At 55.9% G+C, this 14,490-nt stretch overlaps 2 protein-coding genes across 2 annotated transcripts; both read right to left on the reverse strand.

Moving 5' to 3' along the window:
• Window positions 1-1,813: 1,813 nt before the first annotated feature.
• Window positions 1,814-2,980, reverse strand: LOC122230595 (keratin-associated protein 10-4-like). The gene is made up of 3 exons (XM_042956586.1): window positions 2,738-2,980; window positions 2,175-2,662; window positions 1,814-2,096 (listed from the first exon to the last, which is right to left on the reverse strand). The coding sequence occupies exons 1-3, from the start codon at window positions 2,978-2,980 to the stop codon at window positions 1,814-1,816; spliced, it is 1,014 nt and encodes a 337-aa protein (XP_042812520.1).
• Window positions 2,981-9,470: 6,490 nt separating this feature from the next.
• Window positions 9,471-11,930, reverse strand: LOC122230596 (keratin-associated protein 10-7-like). The gene is made up of 4 exons (XM_042956587.1): window positions 11,141-11,930; window positions 10,477-10,583; window positions 10,306-10,363; window positions 9,471-9,802 (listed from the first exon to the last, which is right to left on the reverse strand). The coding sequence occupies exons 1-4, from the start codon at window positions 11,928-11,930 to the stop codon at window positions 9,471-9,473; spliced, it is 1,287 nt and encodes a 428-aa protein (XP_042812521.1).
• Between the last annotated feature and the right edge of the window lie 2,560 nt (window positions 11,931-14,490).

Below are 14,490 nucleotides of genomic sequence, written 5' to 3' on the forward strand. Positions count from 1 at the left end.
GTAGATGCCCCGTCTGGGAGCAGTCTAGTCTGGCTGACCGTGTAGATACCCTGAATGTGAGCAGTCTAGTCTGATTGACCATGTAGATGTCTATCTGGGAGCAGTCTGGCTATGTAGATGCCCCGTCTGGAAACAGTCTAGTCCTACTGACTGTGTAGACGCCCCTCTGTGAGCAGTCTGGCTGACCGTGTAGATGCCCCATCTGGGAGCAGTCCAGCTGACCATGTAGACGCCCCAGCCAGGAGCAGCTTGGCCTCAGGGTGGCCGGCCCCGCCTTCTGCAGCTGTGACCGACTTTCCCGGGGAGCCATCAGAAAGTCCTGGATGTTCTTGTGCCACGGGGCAGGGGTGGGGGCGGGGGCACGTCCTGCAGGGGCCCTGCCCCTCCCTCCCATGCACTATCCTGGCACCGTTGTGGGTTGTGGGTTGCCGGTTTCCACGTGAGTCAACATCCGTGCGCTGCACTCTTTTTGGTTCCCGATGAGGCGGAACTTCCTCACGTCTCTCACTCTGTGCTGTGAGGAATCCAATCTGCCCGTCTATCTGTGCAGACGGTGGAATTTTTCTTAAAATTCAAATGGACGAGGAACGGGCACAGGTTTTGAATAAATGTGGGGAAACTGAGGGATTTAGGAGTCAAGGCAGGTAACAATCCAGCCCCTTTCTCTTCACAGGCCCCTGGGGATTTTGCTCTGTCTCTGCTTCCCTGGGAGGGGGGTGGGGACAGCCAGCCTCTGCGAGGAGGTACCTCCCGCTCCCGGCTGCCGGCCTCTGCTGTTCTGCTCCCGGGGGCCTCTTCCGTCTGTCCCTGGCACAAGGGACAAATAGGGAGCCTGATGCTGACCTGGTGGGTCTGGCCGGTGCTCGCTGACCCTCTCTAGTGCTAGTGGTCCACTGAGACTGCAGGCTCGTCCTCTTCCACTGTCCCGAGGATTTGTTCACAAGGCAGCGTTTTGCTCCCTGTCTCCTCAATCAGGCCTTGAAACCTCGAGCAGAATGCGTGATGCCTGAACCGACCCCTGCACCCCTCCTGGGGCCCGCGGGAATCTTCTGGTGCTCAGAGCGTCAGCCCTCGTGCCCAGACCAGCACGCAGGCGTTCCTGCGTGTGGACGCCTCTCTCCAAGGGCGTCAGCGCGGTGTTACTGGGCCCTCGGGTTCCCACCAGGTAGGGTCGTGCTGCCCCCAGCTCACCTTTAACCTGCACGGGCAGGGGGCCAGGCGTGGGCAGGGCCCGAGGCCCACTCAGGGTGCGAGGCTTCTGCAGCCGCACTCACGTGCCGGGCCCAGCCCGGGGAAGGCCTGGCCCTTCCCCGGGAGGAGGGTGGGGCCGCGGGGTGGGAAGGGAAGTGGAGTATGCGGACGGCGTCCGCGTGCAGATCTCCTCTTTCGGGGGCTTTGAACTTGGACTTGGAGGCTGCGTCTTTGTCGCTTGCTTCCACCAGGCAGAGCAAACGCTGCCCACTTTGGCGTGGTCTCTGGGCTCAGAGGAGAGGGAACAACACAGCCATCTCTGTTTCATGATCCAGACATTTTATTGATGATAGCAGTGGCCTTTGTCACCCGGAATGCGAGCAACCAGCCCTGCAGGGGAGGGCTCCAGGGTGCAGCAGCCCCCCCACCCCCCGTTGAGGGACCTGTCTTTGCAGAAAGGGAAGCCGGGCATGTCCGGATCCCCAGAAGGCAGCAGCCGTGCGTCCACCGAGGGGCAGGGGGCGTCCTGGCGCCCCCAGAGGGGTTCCGGGGCTCCTGAGAGAGGACGTCTGTGCTCTGGAGCAAAGATGGCAGGTCTTCTAGAGGCAGAAGCTGGAGCCGGTCAGCAGCAGGCAGGGCGGGGGCACGCGGGGCGGCAGAGCAGGGACACGCAGGAGGCTGGGCGGCAGCAGGAGGAGACAGGGGTGCAGCAGGCGGGGCGGGGGCACACGGGGCGGCAGAGCAGGGATACACTGGAGGAGGGTCTGCAGCAGGGGCTGAGCTGGCAGCAGGAGGGGGCTGAGCAGGGGGAATCCTCGCAGCACACAGGGGTGCAGCAGACGGGCTTGCAGCAGACAGGGGTGCAGCAGACGGGCTTGCAGCAGACAGGGGTGCAGCAGGTGGGCCTGCACACAGGGCGGCAAAGCAGGGACACGCAGGAGGCCGGGCGGCAGCAGGAGGAGGCAGGGGTGCAGCAGACGGGCTTGCAGCAAACAGGGGTGCAGCAGTCTTCCTGGCAGGGGGAGGAGGTGCAGCAGGACGGCTGGCAGCATGAAGAGGTTGTGCAGGGGGAGTCTTCACAGCAGACAGGGTTGCAGCAGACGGGCTTGCAACAGGCAGGGGTGCAGCAGACGGGCTTGCAGCACACAGGGGTGCAGCAGGCGGGCCTGCACACGGGACGGCAGAGCAGGGACACGCAGGAGGAGGGTCTGCAGCAGGGGCTGGGCTGGCAACATGAAGAGGTTGTGCAGGGGGAGTCCTCACAGCACACAGGGGTGCAGCAGACGGGCTTGCAGCAGACAGGGGTGCAGCAGACGGGCTTACAGCACACAGGGGTGCAGCAGTGTTCCTGACAGGGGGAGGAGGTGCAGTAGGACGGCTGGCAGCATGGAGAGGTTGTGCAGGGGGAGTCCTCGCAGCACACAGGGGTGCAGCAGACGGGCTTACAGCACACAGGGGTGCAGCAGTGTTCCTGACAGGGGGAGGAGGTGCAGTAGGACGGCTGGCAGCATGGAGAGGTTGTGCAGGGGGAGTCCTCGCAGCACACAGGGGTGCAGCAGACGGGCTTGCAGCACGCAGGGGTGCAGCAGTCTCCCTGGCAGGGGGAGGAGGGGCCGCACAGGAGGGTCAGGCAGGGGGCCGGGGCGCAGCACGGGGGCTCGCAGCAGCTCTCTGGGCAGTCGTCCTCCTGCCAGGAGGAGTCGGGGCAGGAGTCCGAGGCCCCGGGCAGGCAGACGCGGCTGCCATAGCTCAGGTCGCTGGAGCAGACGGACAGGGTGGACGCGGCCATGGCGGGGGCGGTGGGGCTACAGGAGGGAGCGGGTGTGGGTGTGTGTGTGTGAGTGTGTGAGGAGCTCCGGCTGTCTGTCGGCTTTTATACCTCCCGGCTGCGTGTTGTCCCAGCCGACGGCTCACACGCCTCCTTCCTTGTTGGTCTGAGAGCTGCTTGCAGGGTAAGCCCTCATTAGCGCTGCTTTATTTTCTACGATTGGATTTTACTCAGTCGTCTTGTGAGTCTGTTGCAGGACTCTGTTTTCCCACATGTTCATTGTTTGGTTCCAGAAAACTTGTGGAAAATATTTGAGGCAGGTTTTGCTGAGTGAGGTTAGAGGGGAGCCCTTCTCCAAAGTGATGAATTCTGGTTACAGCTCCCCTGTTTGGAACTGCTTTAAATATTTTTAAATTGCTTTGAAGTCTGATAAAGTGCAACTCACCTTATAAAATGCAGAGGACTGGCTCATAGAAAGCTAAGTACCCACCCTGTGCCTGTGTCAGGAGCAGTGTTTCCATGCCCCCAGACAGGCTCAGTCTCAGCTCCTCTTCGTCCTCCATGACTAACTCAGAGGCCCCTTGTTACATTTCCAGATACATTCTGGACTTCTTTTTTCCATTTTCATTTGGCTATGTTAGAAGATCAAAAACATTTTTATATGTGGTGGTCGGTTTTATATTTTAGGACTTTTCTCATGTCTGAAATGCAGCAATTTATGATAGTTTGGCTGGGTATAGAATTCAGATTTTTAACTGCTTGTTTCCTGAAAGCCTCAAAGGTACGTTTCCATTCTCTTGTGCTGCCATTGTTTATTCACCTTTTATCTCTCTCTTTTGTTTTATACTTGAGGAGCACTTGGTTTTCTTTTTATTGTAGTTCTGAACTTTGTATGGTTGGAACTCATCGAGCATTTCAGTGCGAAGGCTCACTTCAGGAAATGTTTGTGTACAACTGAAAAAAATATCTCATCTTTCCTTGTCTCTCTTTTTGTGCTCCAGTTAGACATCAGACCTTCTGGAACCAGCCATTTAAAAAATTTTTTAATGTTTATTTATTTTTGAGAGAGATAGAGACAAAAAATGAGCAGGGGAGGGAAAGAGAGAGATAGACACACACACACACACACACACACACAATCAAAAATATGCTCCAGGCTCTGAGTTGTCAACGCAGAGCCTGACACGGGCTCAAACTTGTGAACCAGGAGATCGTGACCTGAGCCAAAGTTGGACGCTTAACTGACTGAGCCACACAGACACCCCTGGAACCAGCCTTTCTATCTCTCAACTTTTCTCTCATTTTCCTTATGTTTGTCATTTGCCCTCTTGACTCTCTTGGTTTTATGTTTTGGACCACGTTTCAGTCTTTAGCCATTTCTAGCCTACTATTTGGCATTATTTACAAGCTTACAGTTTTCAAACATCATCACCTGATTATTTCTTGTTCATAGCAGCTTGATTTCATCTTGTGATGTGAAGGAGATGTGTTCTCCACAACTCTGATTACGGTACAGGTGTCTCCATGCTTTCCACCAAGTCTTACACGTCTATTTCATTGGACATCAGGCAAGGCCTGCTCAATGGTGTCAGTTCATTTGATTTTATGAATGAAAAACTTCTGGGGCATTGAGGTCCTGTTCCAATTTATATACAAATGTTTCCATCTGCGTCTCTTTTCTACAAACATAAAAAAATCCCGAGCTTCCTTCTTGCTTTTATACTATTTTGATTTAGTTTTCCTTATAATGTTTGAGATATCCTTTCTGTAGGCCTTCTAGGGGTTGTGGGAGAACCATGCATTTAATCCACTCCCCTGAACGGAAGAATGCAGTGTTGCTATGGGAAATACGAATAACCACCTGGTACTACAGGGTGTTCCGGTGCTTTCCTGTGTAGACACACACAGTCACGGTGGGCAGCTTCCGAGGTCAGCCACTGTGTGAAGTGCCCCTCGGGGACCCACTTTCACAGATGCAAAAATGCTGGAGAAGTGAACCATTCAATGGTGGGTGGGAAGTTCAAGAGCCCACAATTCCGGATACATCTCTCATGCCCCCTGGTCAAGCCCCCAGGCCTGGCCCCCAAAGCCTGGGGTTTTGTGAGTGGGAATGGGGAGGGAACGCGGGCTTGAAGCCAGTGGAGTCGGGGGAGGCTGACGCTGGCTTTGGGGACAGGCCCTGGTGCCAGTTTGATGACTTCTACTCTGCCCACAGCTGCCTCTGGGGTCCGGCTCAGTCTAGCAGGTGTTGGGGCTCATCCTCCTCTTCTGCTTCTGATTTGTGGCCCACGTCCCTATGTGTGATGCCCTTTCCCTTGGCCCATACACTGCCTGCTTCTCCCTTCTCTGGACGGTCACAGCATCATTCAACTGCCCCTACTTCAACCACACCTCCTGAGGGTTGCCGGCGCCCTGACCCAGGTCCGGACCCCTCTCTGAGACGGGCCACTGTGGGTCGGGGGCCTCAGGCTGGTGCCGGCGGGCCAGGGTCAGTGGGAGATCGAACGATCACATGATTTCTGAAAACAGGAAGAAAAGCTCTGGGCATCTGAGCGGGGACAGAAGGGCAGCGAGCTGGGTCCTGGCTCGCAAGCACGGAGGTGCCAGCAGTGAGCGAGAGTCCAGAAGGCTGTGTCGCAGACAGCCACGTGAGTGGCAAGGGATTCACGTTTCGTGTCTTCCTTTCCAAGCGCATGCGTTCTGTTTATTTTGCTGTCATGGCACCAGCTGGGATGCCTGGTACGGCCCGAGCCCCTGGCAGCAGGCCCTCCTGCCTCACTCCAGGGGGGAACCAGAGTGCGTGATGGAGCGTGTGGCCAGGCCGACGTTCATGGCTTTGTGGTGGAATTTGGTTGAACTTACGTGGTTTCTTTGTCTTCCCAGTTTGCCAAGAGTTTTGCTTTGGGCTTTTGAGTAAAGAATGAGTCAGATTGTGTGTGTGTATGTGTTCATCTGTTGGGAGGAATTCTAACGGCTTTTCTGCTCCCACTCTCCAGCATCGTTGATCATATTTCTAACTTGCATTCGGACATTGACTCGATTTTTTACTCTTGTCGGGCAGCTCCGTATTGGATGAGCTAACACTTTGGAATTTCTTACTTTGTATTCTTAGGTGAGCCTAGGTTACAGTCAGTTTCTCTGTCTCCCTCTCTCTAGAGAGAGGTTTTGGCATCAGAGTTTTACCAGGCGTGTTAAATAAACCCAGAAGACTTCTGGCTTTTTCTAAGCTCTGCAATGTTGTGAATGTAACAGGAAAGGCCTCTGTGTTGAAGGCTGGCGGTAGGCAACCTTACCGAGTCTATGCCTTTTGAAGATCAGACCTTTACATATCTTTTCAAGATCTTCTTTGGATACCGTTGTATTACAATTTCATCTTGTTAGTCAATACAGGCAACTTATAATTTCTAGAACTTGGTATATTTCATTTACATTTTCTTTTTTTAATGTTTGTTTATTTTTGAGAGAGAGGGAGAGAGAAGGGGGAGGAGGGGCAGAGAGTGAGGGAGACACAGAATCTGAAGCGGCTCCAGGCTCCGAGCTGTCAGCACAGAGCCCGACGTGGGGCTTCAACTTACGAATCATGAGATCCTGACCTGAGCCGAAGTCGGACGCTTAACTAACTGAGCCCCCCAGGCACCCCTTCATTTACATTTTCTAATTTTAGGATAAATATACTCATATACTACTTTTTTTATGCTTAGAAACAAATATCTCTGAATCGGTGAGCGTATTCTTCTGTCCATTTTAAAGTTTATTGTTAGTAAACTTGCCAGAACTTGTAACATTTTACTGATACTTTTATTAAAATTTGTTTTCATGTTTATTCTAGGGAGAGAGAGCAAGGGCACAAGCAGGAGAGGGAAAGAGAGAGAGGGAGAGAGAACCTCAAGCAGGCTCTGTACTGTCAGTGCAGAGCCTGACATGGGCTCGATCTCACGACCCTGGGATCATGACCTGAGCCCAAATCAAGAGTCGGACGCTCAACCGACTGAGCCACTCCTACTCTTTCTTAATTTGTTTTTTGAGGGACACCTGTGTGGCTCAGTTGGTTAAGTGTCAGCTCAGGTCTGATCTCACTGTTTGAGTTCAAGCCCCTCGTACGGGCTCTGTGCTGACAGCTCAGAGCCTGGAGCCCACTTAAGACTGTGTCTCCCTCTCTCTCTGTCCCCCACGCACACTCACACACTCTCTCTCTCTCAAAAATAAACATTAAAAAATAAATTTAAAAAATTTTCGTTTTTTCAAGTATTTTTTTCTAGAGTGTTGAGGGGAACACTCAACCTCTGTCCCGGAAGCCACGCACCAGGGGAGGTGAGGCTTTGTCAGTAATACTGTTCCACACGCTTTTGTTTAGGCTACTGTGTTTTCGGGACTGTCCTACCACCACCATAAGGCCAGGCCTCTCTAGGAAAGGCTCGACAGACTGCAGGCGGGTGAGTTTCTGCTTCGGAGGTGACGGATGGTGGTGTCACGGCAGGTGCCTCGGGATTCCCTCTGGGTCCCAGGCACAGATAGTGTCTGTGAACGTTCTGTGGACACGTGAAGAGCCCGGGCCATTTCCGTCTTGCCGGAGATCGCTGAGCAGAAGTTTGGGAGGTTCATGGGCAGTGAACTTTCCGGGCTCCTGTTGTTTAAAAGCCGTCCTCTGTGGTGAGTGGGGCAGGGCCAGAGGTTCCTCTATTTTCTAGTCTTTTCTCTTGCTAGAACCTTGTAGAAACGTCCCCCTCCTGGCCCCTGCCACCTCGGATTACCGTAATGTTTTCATCGCCTCGTTTCATCTTGCTGCTCGCAGCGTCTTCTGGCTCCAGGCGCGTTTGTGCAACTTTTATGCCATGACTTTCTTCCGTGACGGGGGTTCGATCCTTCCCCTTCCGCTCTGCTCGGGGCCACGGATGCTGGCCGGCTGCGTTTGCCCTCCTCGTGTCCTGAGCTCTTCGGACCTTCCTCGCTCTGTCCTTCTGAATCGCGTTCTGTGCAGATCCTTCCAGAATTAGCTTTTACCCACACGCTCTACTGCACACACTCTTATGTCTCCTTTTATCTGGAGTGTCGTGCTTTTAGCTTCCAAGAAGTCCCAAGTATTTCCGTCCTTCTTCCCTCCCTCCCTCCCTCCGTCCGTCAGTCTGTCTGTCTGTCTTTCTGTCTTTCATAAGCATCCTGTTCTTACTTTAGGAAGTGATTTGCTTCTCTTCCACACTTAGCTTTCCTTACGTGTTTGGAGACCTTCGGTGTTCCCGTGTTTACGCGAGGCTCTGGAGAGCTGGGCATTCGTTGGCGGTATGTGCTCTGCACAAGCAAACGTCTCCTTCTTCGTGCAGAGCTGACGGCTGGGGCTCTGAGGAGCGGAGGGAGTGTCCTATCTTCCGGAAGTTTCTAAGAGTGCTGCGTGTTTCTCTCCAACCCTCAACCGGGATGGGAGCCTCCAGGCCACCCCGCCCCGTGTGGTTCCTCTTTCGCTACTGCTCTGCGTCAGCCGGACGCACCGGGGCCGCGCGATGCAGGGCTGCAATCCAGGAGTCCCTGGCCCAGGGGTCACACACAGTCTGTCCTCAGGTCAGCCCCTGACGCCCCCACCTCGGGCCGCTCCAGGTCCTCGGAGGAAAGCCACTGCGACAGTCTGCTGACACCTGCCGTACTTCCTGTCGAGGTTTAGAGTCAACCTGCGCTTTCCGCTCAGACTTTCCCAGAAGACCTTTTAAGGGTTTGGTCCCTGGGTGGCCCTCCTCGGTTTTCTCTCCCTGCCCGGGACTCACTGATTCTCATTTGGATGCAGGGGAAATGGCAGCGTTCGTCAGCAAACCGGTCCAAACTGGAAATGGAACGAGGTTTTGTGCGTGTGTGTTTTAAGTTTATTTATTTATTTATTTTGAGAGAGAGAGAGAGAGAGAGTGAGCGCATGTGAGGAGGGGAGAAAGAGAGAGAGAGAGGGAGAGAGAGAATCCCAAGCAGGCTCCACACTGCCAGTGCAGATCTCCACGTGGGGCTTGAACTCACGAACCGTGGGATTGGGACCTGAGCCGCAATCAAGAGTCTGACCCTGAACTGACTGAGCCCCCAGGCACCCTGAGGCTTTGTGTTTTTGACAGACTTCTTCTATATATGTGGCTCACCTGCCACCGTGTTCACCTACTCCGGGTCACGGTCCGTGGTTTTGTTGTGTTCGCAGACTTGTGCCGCCACCTCCACGCCTTAATTTTGGAGCCTTTTCACCACCCCTCCCCCTCAAATGTAGGGACTGTGATGGTTACCAGTCGCTACCTCTGCCTTCCCCAGCCCCCAGCAACCTCCAGTCGCTTTCCGTCCCTGGATTGTCCTACTCTGGACATTTCTGATGAATGGGAACCCACGACACGTGGCCTTTTGCGTCTGGCTCTCGCACTCAGGCCCAGCCGTGCCGGGGTGGACGGTGCTTCCCTCCTGTTGAGACTCCGTCGCATGGCCCGGCCACATTTTGTGTGACCTCTTCCGATGGTGGACATTCGGGTCGTTTCCGCTTTTTGGTTACTGTGCGTCAGGCTGCCTCGAACGGCCGTGTCCGGATTTTGCTGGCACACCTGTTCTCCGTCTTCAGGGAAGGCGCTGGGAGGTGGGCCTGCTGGGTCACGTTGTGACTCTCGGGAACACGTTTGGAACTTTCTTTCTCCAGCCTGTGCCTGGGACCCAGGTTCAGATGGGGCAGAAGGACACTGCAGTGGGGCGTCCCCGAGGGCGGCTGACACGTCCCCCTGGTGCGCTCCCGGGGGACCAGGGCAGGCTGGGCCACGCTGGCTGTGACAGTGGCATAGGACCAAGTAGAAGAGGAGGGGGAGGGAGCCCCGGGCCCTCTGCTGCCATCCGCTCCCCCTGCGGTGGCCAGAGGACACAGAGCCCGGAGGCTCAGGCCGTGTGGGAGCAGGAAAGCCAGACTCTCTGCTGCCTCAGGCCCTCACTGTGTCCCTCCCTAGGGAACTGGCCGTGCTACCAGGAAGGCGGGCCAGCCTATGTCACCTTGGCCTCTAACTCTGGGGGTGCCTGTCCTAGGGGGCGGCCTCAGGGAGGAGCAGGGGGGCAGCCGTATGAGATGGGACAGCTCAGCCCGCTGTGCGTGCCTAGCCACCTGGCCGGCTGTCCTCCGTGCCTACTTGCTCGGTCCGTGTGCTTGGGATCCCGGACCGCGTGTCCCGTGGGGCGCCCTGGAGGGGGCCTGAGCCCCAGCCCGAGGGGCGGCGGGCAGAAGCCAAGCGGCCATTTGGAGAGGCCGGGCAGACCTCGGGGTGCGGGAAGGGCAGCCTGGGGGGCAGTACGTATGAGTCCTGCTCCCCCACCCCCCGCCCCACCACCAGAGACGTGGGCATCTTCCCACTTACCTGGGATGTGGGCCTCAGGGGCCCGGTGCAGTGGGGGTGGGGGGGTGGGGGGCCGGGGCTTAGGGAACAGCGGATGTGGGAGCATCAGACCAGGTGTCGGAATCCAGGAAATGGTCAGGAGGCAACCAGGAGGAGGCCGCACAGGGGCTGGCGTCCTCAGTCGGTGAGCACCGTACCCCCGCCGGCCGTGCCTGAGAGCCACGGTGGGGGCTTCTTCATCCTGGTGTGGGGTGGGGACAGGCCAGAGGAGAGGCTGCTGGGTGTGGGCAGCCAGCGAGCTGCAAGGGGGAGTGTGGCTCAGGCGCCCGTGGCTGCTGACGGCGTGGGGGTGGGCGTCCACTGTGTCCCACGAACCTCGGTCTTGGTTAGAGAGACAGCTTTTCTGAGATGGACCCGGGGGCCACGTGCTGGGGCCGGGGGTCCCCTAGGGCCCACGGGGGCCTGGCCTGCGGGGTTCCCAGAAGCCAGCACCAAGTGTCCACCTTCACCCTGACCCTAGTGTGTCCACAGAAAGACAGGAGGTCGGCAGGAGTCAGAGGTGGCTTTATTAGGACTCAGAGGTGATGTCACTGCTGGGGTGGGGCCAGGTCTGCTGGGGGACAAGGAACACCCCAGAGCTCATGGGGCTGGTGCCGCTGGGTGCCCTTGTGCAACTGGGGTCAGGGCAGATGTGGTGAGCATCCCAGGTCTCTGCATAAGCGGCCAGGCCAGGAGGAGGGGCTCTCCTTCCCCTGGTGCTTGTGCAAGCCACAGGGGGCACAGCTGGCTTGAGGTCAGCGTCCTGCCCGGAGAGGACCCTGGGCGATGTCTAGGAAGGCTCAGCAGCAGGACTGGCCTGAGGTGGGGCCACAGCAGGCAGGGCGGGGGCACACCGCGGGGCGGCAGAGCAGGGACACGCAGGAGGCAGGGCGGCAGCAGCTGGACCGGCAGGAGGAGGCAGGGGCGCAGCAGGCGGGCCTGCACACGGGGCGGCAGAGCAGGGACACGCAGGAGGAGGGTCTACAGCAGGGGCTGGGCTGGCAGCATGAAGAGGTTGTGCAGGGGGAGTCCTCGCAGCAGACAGCGGTGCAGCACACGGGCTTGCAGCAGACAGGGGTGCAGCAGACGGGCTTGCAGCAGTCTTCCTGGCAGGGGGAGGAGGTGCAGCAGGACGGCTGGCAACATGAAGAGGTTGTGCAGGGGGAGTCCTCGCAGCACACAGGGGTGCAGGAAAAGAGCTTGCAGCAGACAGGGGTGCAGCAGGTGGGCCTGCACACGGGGCGGCAGAGCAGGGACACACAGCAGGAGGGTCTGCAGCAGGGGCTGGGCTGGCAGCAGGAGGGGGCTGAGCAGGGGGAGTCCTCGCAGCAGACAGGGGTGCAGCAGACGGGCTTGCAGCACACAGGGGTGCAGCAGACGGGCTTGCAGCACGCAGGGGTGCAGCAGTCTCCCTGGCAGGGGGAGGAGGGGCCGCACAGGAGGGTCAGGCAGGGGGCCGGGGCGCAGCACGGGGGCTCGCAGCAGCTCTCTGGGCAGTCGTCCACCTGCCAGGAGGAGTCGGGGCAGGAGTCCGAGGCCCCGGGCAGGCAGACGCGGCTGCCATAGCTCAGGTCGCTGGAGCAGACGGACAGGGTGGACGTGGCCATGGCGGGGGCGGTGGGGCTGCAGGAGGGAGCGGGTGTGGGTGTGGGTGTGTGAGTGTGTGAGGAGCTCCGGCTGTCTGTCGGCTTTTATACCTCTCAGGTGTGTGTTGTCCCAGCCGACGGCTCACATGTCTCCTTCCTTGTTGGTGTTTTGGGCTGTGAGGACTGTCATTAGGGCCTATTCTGTTGTCGTGTCATGATCTTGCCTCAGCTTGTAAACCTAGGACAGCGCCTGTCAGGGCTGGTTGTCCCTGGCATGAGCCTGGTTCCCCTGGGACACGTGCAGGGAAGGCATAGCCTCTCTGCGGCTGACTCCGCGGCTCCCACCTGGCCGGTCATGTGCCGGGGCCCCAGGTGATGGCTCTGGGCTCATGTGCTGTGCTCCTGTGGACCCAGCCTGGACCTGACCTGGAGCAGCTGGCCTGACCCATGATTGGAAAAAAGAGGACAGAGCTGCGTGTTGTAGGGCACGGGCAATGTGGGACTGACCCTTCTGAGTGGGCTTATAACTTCTGTGGTCCCGATGTCAGCCATGGCCGGCAAGGAGGGGGACGTCCTCAGACAGGACTGGACCTCCCTTCCCCAAGGAGGAGCTGGAATGTCCCAGGAGGTCTGCACTCCCTAGGTCCTTAGGAGGAGCAGATTCAGGGACTGACCTTTGGTTCCGAAATCTCGTTCCCCCGAGCCTGTGGTCAGTGGTCCTGGCAGAGGCAGGTCCCCGCTTGGGGCCTGAGGGTGGGGTGAGATTTAATCTGGAGGAGTGGGCGTGGAGCAAGGGTGATATGGGGACCGTCCATCCAGGACCCTCCATCATTGCTGTATTTCAAAATTCAAAGGGAATCTTTTTGGAATACAAATCAAGGATGTTGAACTATAAAAAATGTTGACAATGTGCCTGATGGATGAAGGTCAATGAAATTGATAAAGTCCTCACAATGAAAGCAGGAGAGGGTACGAACGAGTCACACACAACGTTCAAGACATCCAAATTTCCACTAAGCACATGGCAACTACTTGAGTTTAGTAATAATCAAATGTTCTCAAAGTAAAACAAAATGTCCTACCTGTGAGCTCAACAAGATTTACAACGTTGATCACTTCCAGTGCTGCTGAGTGTGGGGGCTCACTCCCAGAAGCCCCTAGCAGGCATGATTTTTACAAACAGAACCCATAATATATAAAATTTATGATCGTATCCATTTTATTTTATTTTTTAAATTTTTTTAATGTTTTTTATTTTATTTTTGAGACAGTGAGAGACAGAGCATGAATGGGGGAGGGTCAGAGAGAGGGAGACACAGAATCCGAAACAGGCTCCAGGCTCCGAGCTGTCAGCACAGAGCCCGACGCGGGGCTCAAATCCACGGACCGCGAAATCGTGACCTGAGCCGAAGTCGGACGCTCAACCGACTGAGCCACCCGGGCACCCTAGATCATATGCATTTTAAAGTGCACAAGTCAGTGGCATTTACAGGAGTCACAATGTTGTGCAACCCCGACCACCCTCTACTTCCAGAACATTCTCATCAATCCAGAAGGAAATCCCGCACTATCTCGGAGCCCCCCTCCCAGCCCCCGTCCGTCACTAATCTGCTCTTGTCTCTATGGCTTTGCCCGTCCCACACATTCCACAAACAAGGAATCCCGCAGCACGTGGCCTCTTGTGTCCGGCTACTTTCACTGAAAATCATGTTCTCCAGGTTCGTCCGCGTTGTAGCAGGTGTCCCTGCTCCGCTCCTGTTCATGGCTGAGTAATATTCCACCAAACGGGAGACCGCATTGTACTTACCCATTCGTCAGTCAGTGGACATTTGGTCGTTTCCACCTCTTGGCTGTCGTGAACAGTGATGCCGTGGACATTTTTGTGCAAGTTTTTGTTGGAATAGCTCTTTTCGGTTCTCTTGGACGTATATACCTAGCAGTGGGATTGCTGGGGCAGATGGTCACTCTGTGTCTACCTTTCGACGAACCGCCAGACCACTTTCCACCGCAGCCGCGCCATTTTACATTCCCAGCAGTGAGGTGCGAGGCCCCAGTTCCTCCGCGGGCTCCCCAACACCGGTTCCATTGTGTTCGGCATGAAAAACATTGGAGCCATCCTAGTGGGCGTGAAGTGGCATCTTCTTGTGGTTTGGACGCGCATTTCCCCGATGACCAATGACACGGGCTTCCTTTTGAGTGCTTGTTGGCCATTTGAATATCTTCTGTGGAGAAATATCTAGTGCTTTGCCCATTTTTAATTGGGTTATCTATCGTTTTATTGTTGAGTTATAAGAGTTTGTTATGTATTCTGGATATTAAACCCTTATCAGAATTATGATTTGCAAATATTTTCCCTCATTTGCAGGCTGCCTTTCACTCTCTTGATAGTGTCCTTCAATGTACAAAACTTTAACTTTTGATGAAATCCAATCTATCTATGTGTTCATTTGTTTGGTGTCATAACCCAAAAAACCATTGCCAAATCTAAGGTCATGCAGATTTACCCCTATGTTTCCTTCCAAGAGTTTCATGATGTCAGCTCTTATATTTAGGTCTTTGATGCTTGAGTTACTTTTTATAT

The sequence above is a fragment of the Panthera tigris genome, chromosome C2 (genome assembly GCF_018350195.1).
Source record: "Panthera tigris isolate Pti1 chromosome C2, P.tigris_Pti1_mat1.1, whole genome shotgun sequence".
Lineage (NCBI taxonomy): Eukaryota > Metazoa > Chordata > Mammalia > Carnivora > Felidae > Panthera > Panthera tigris.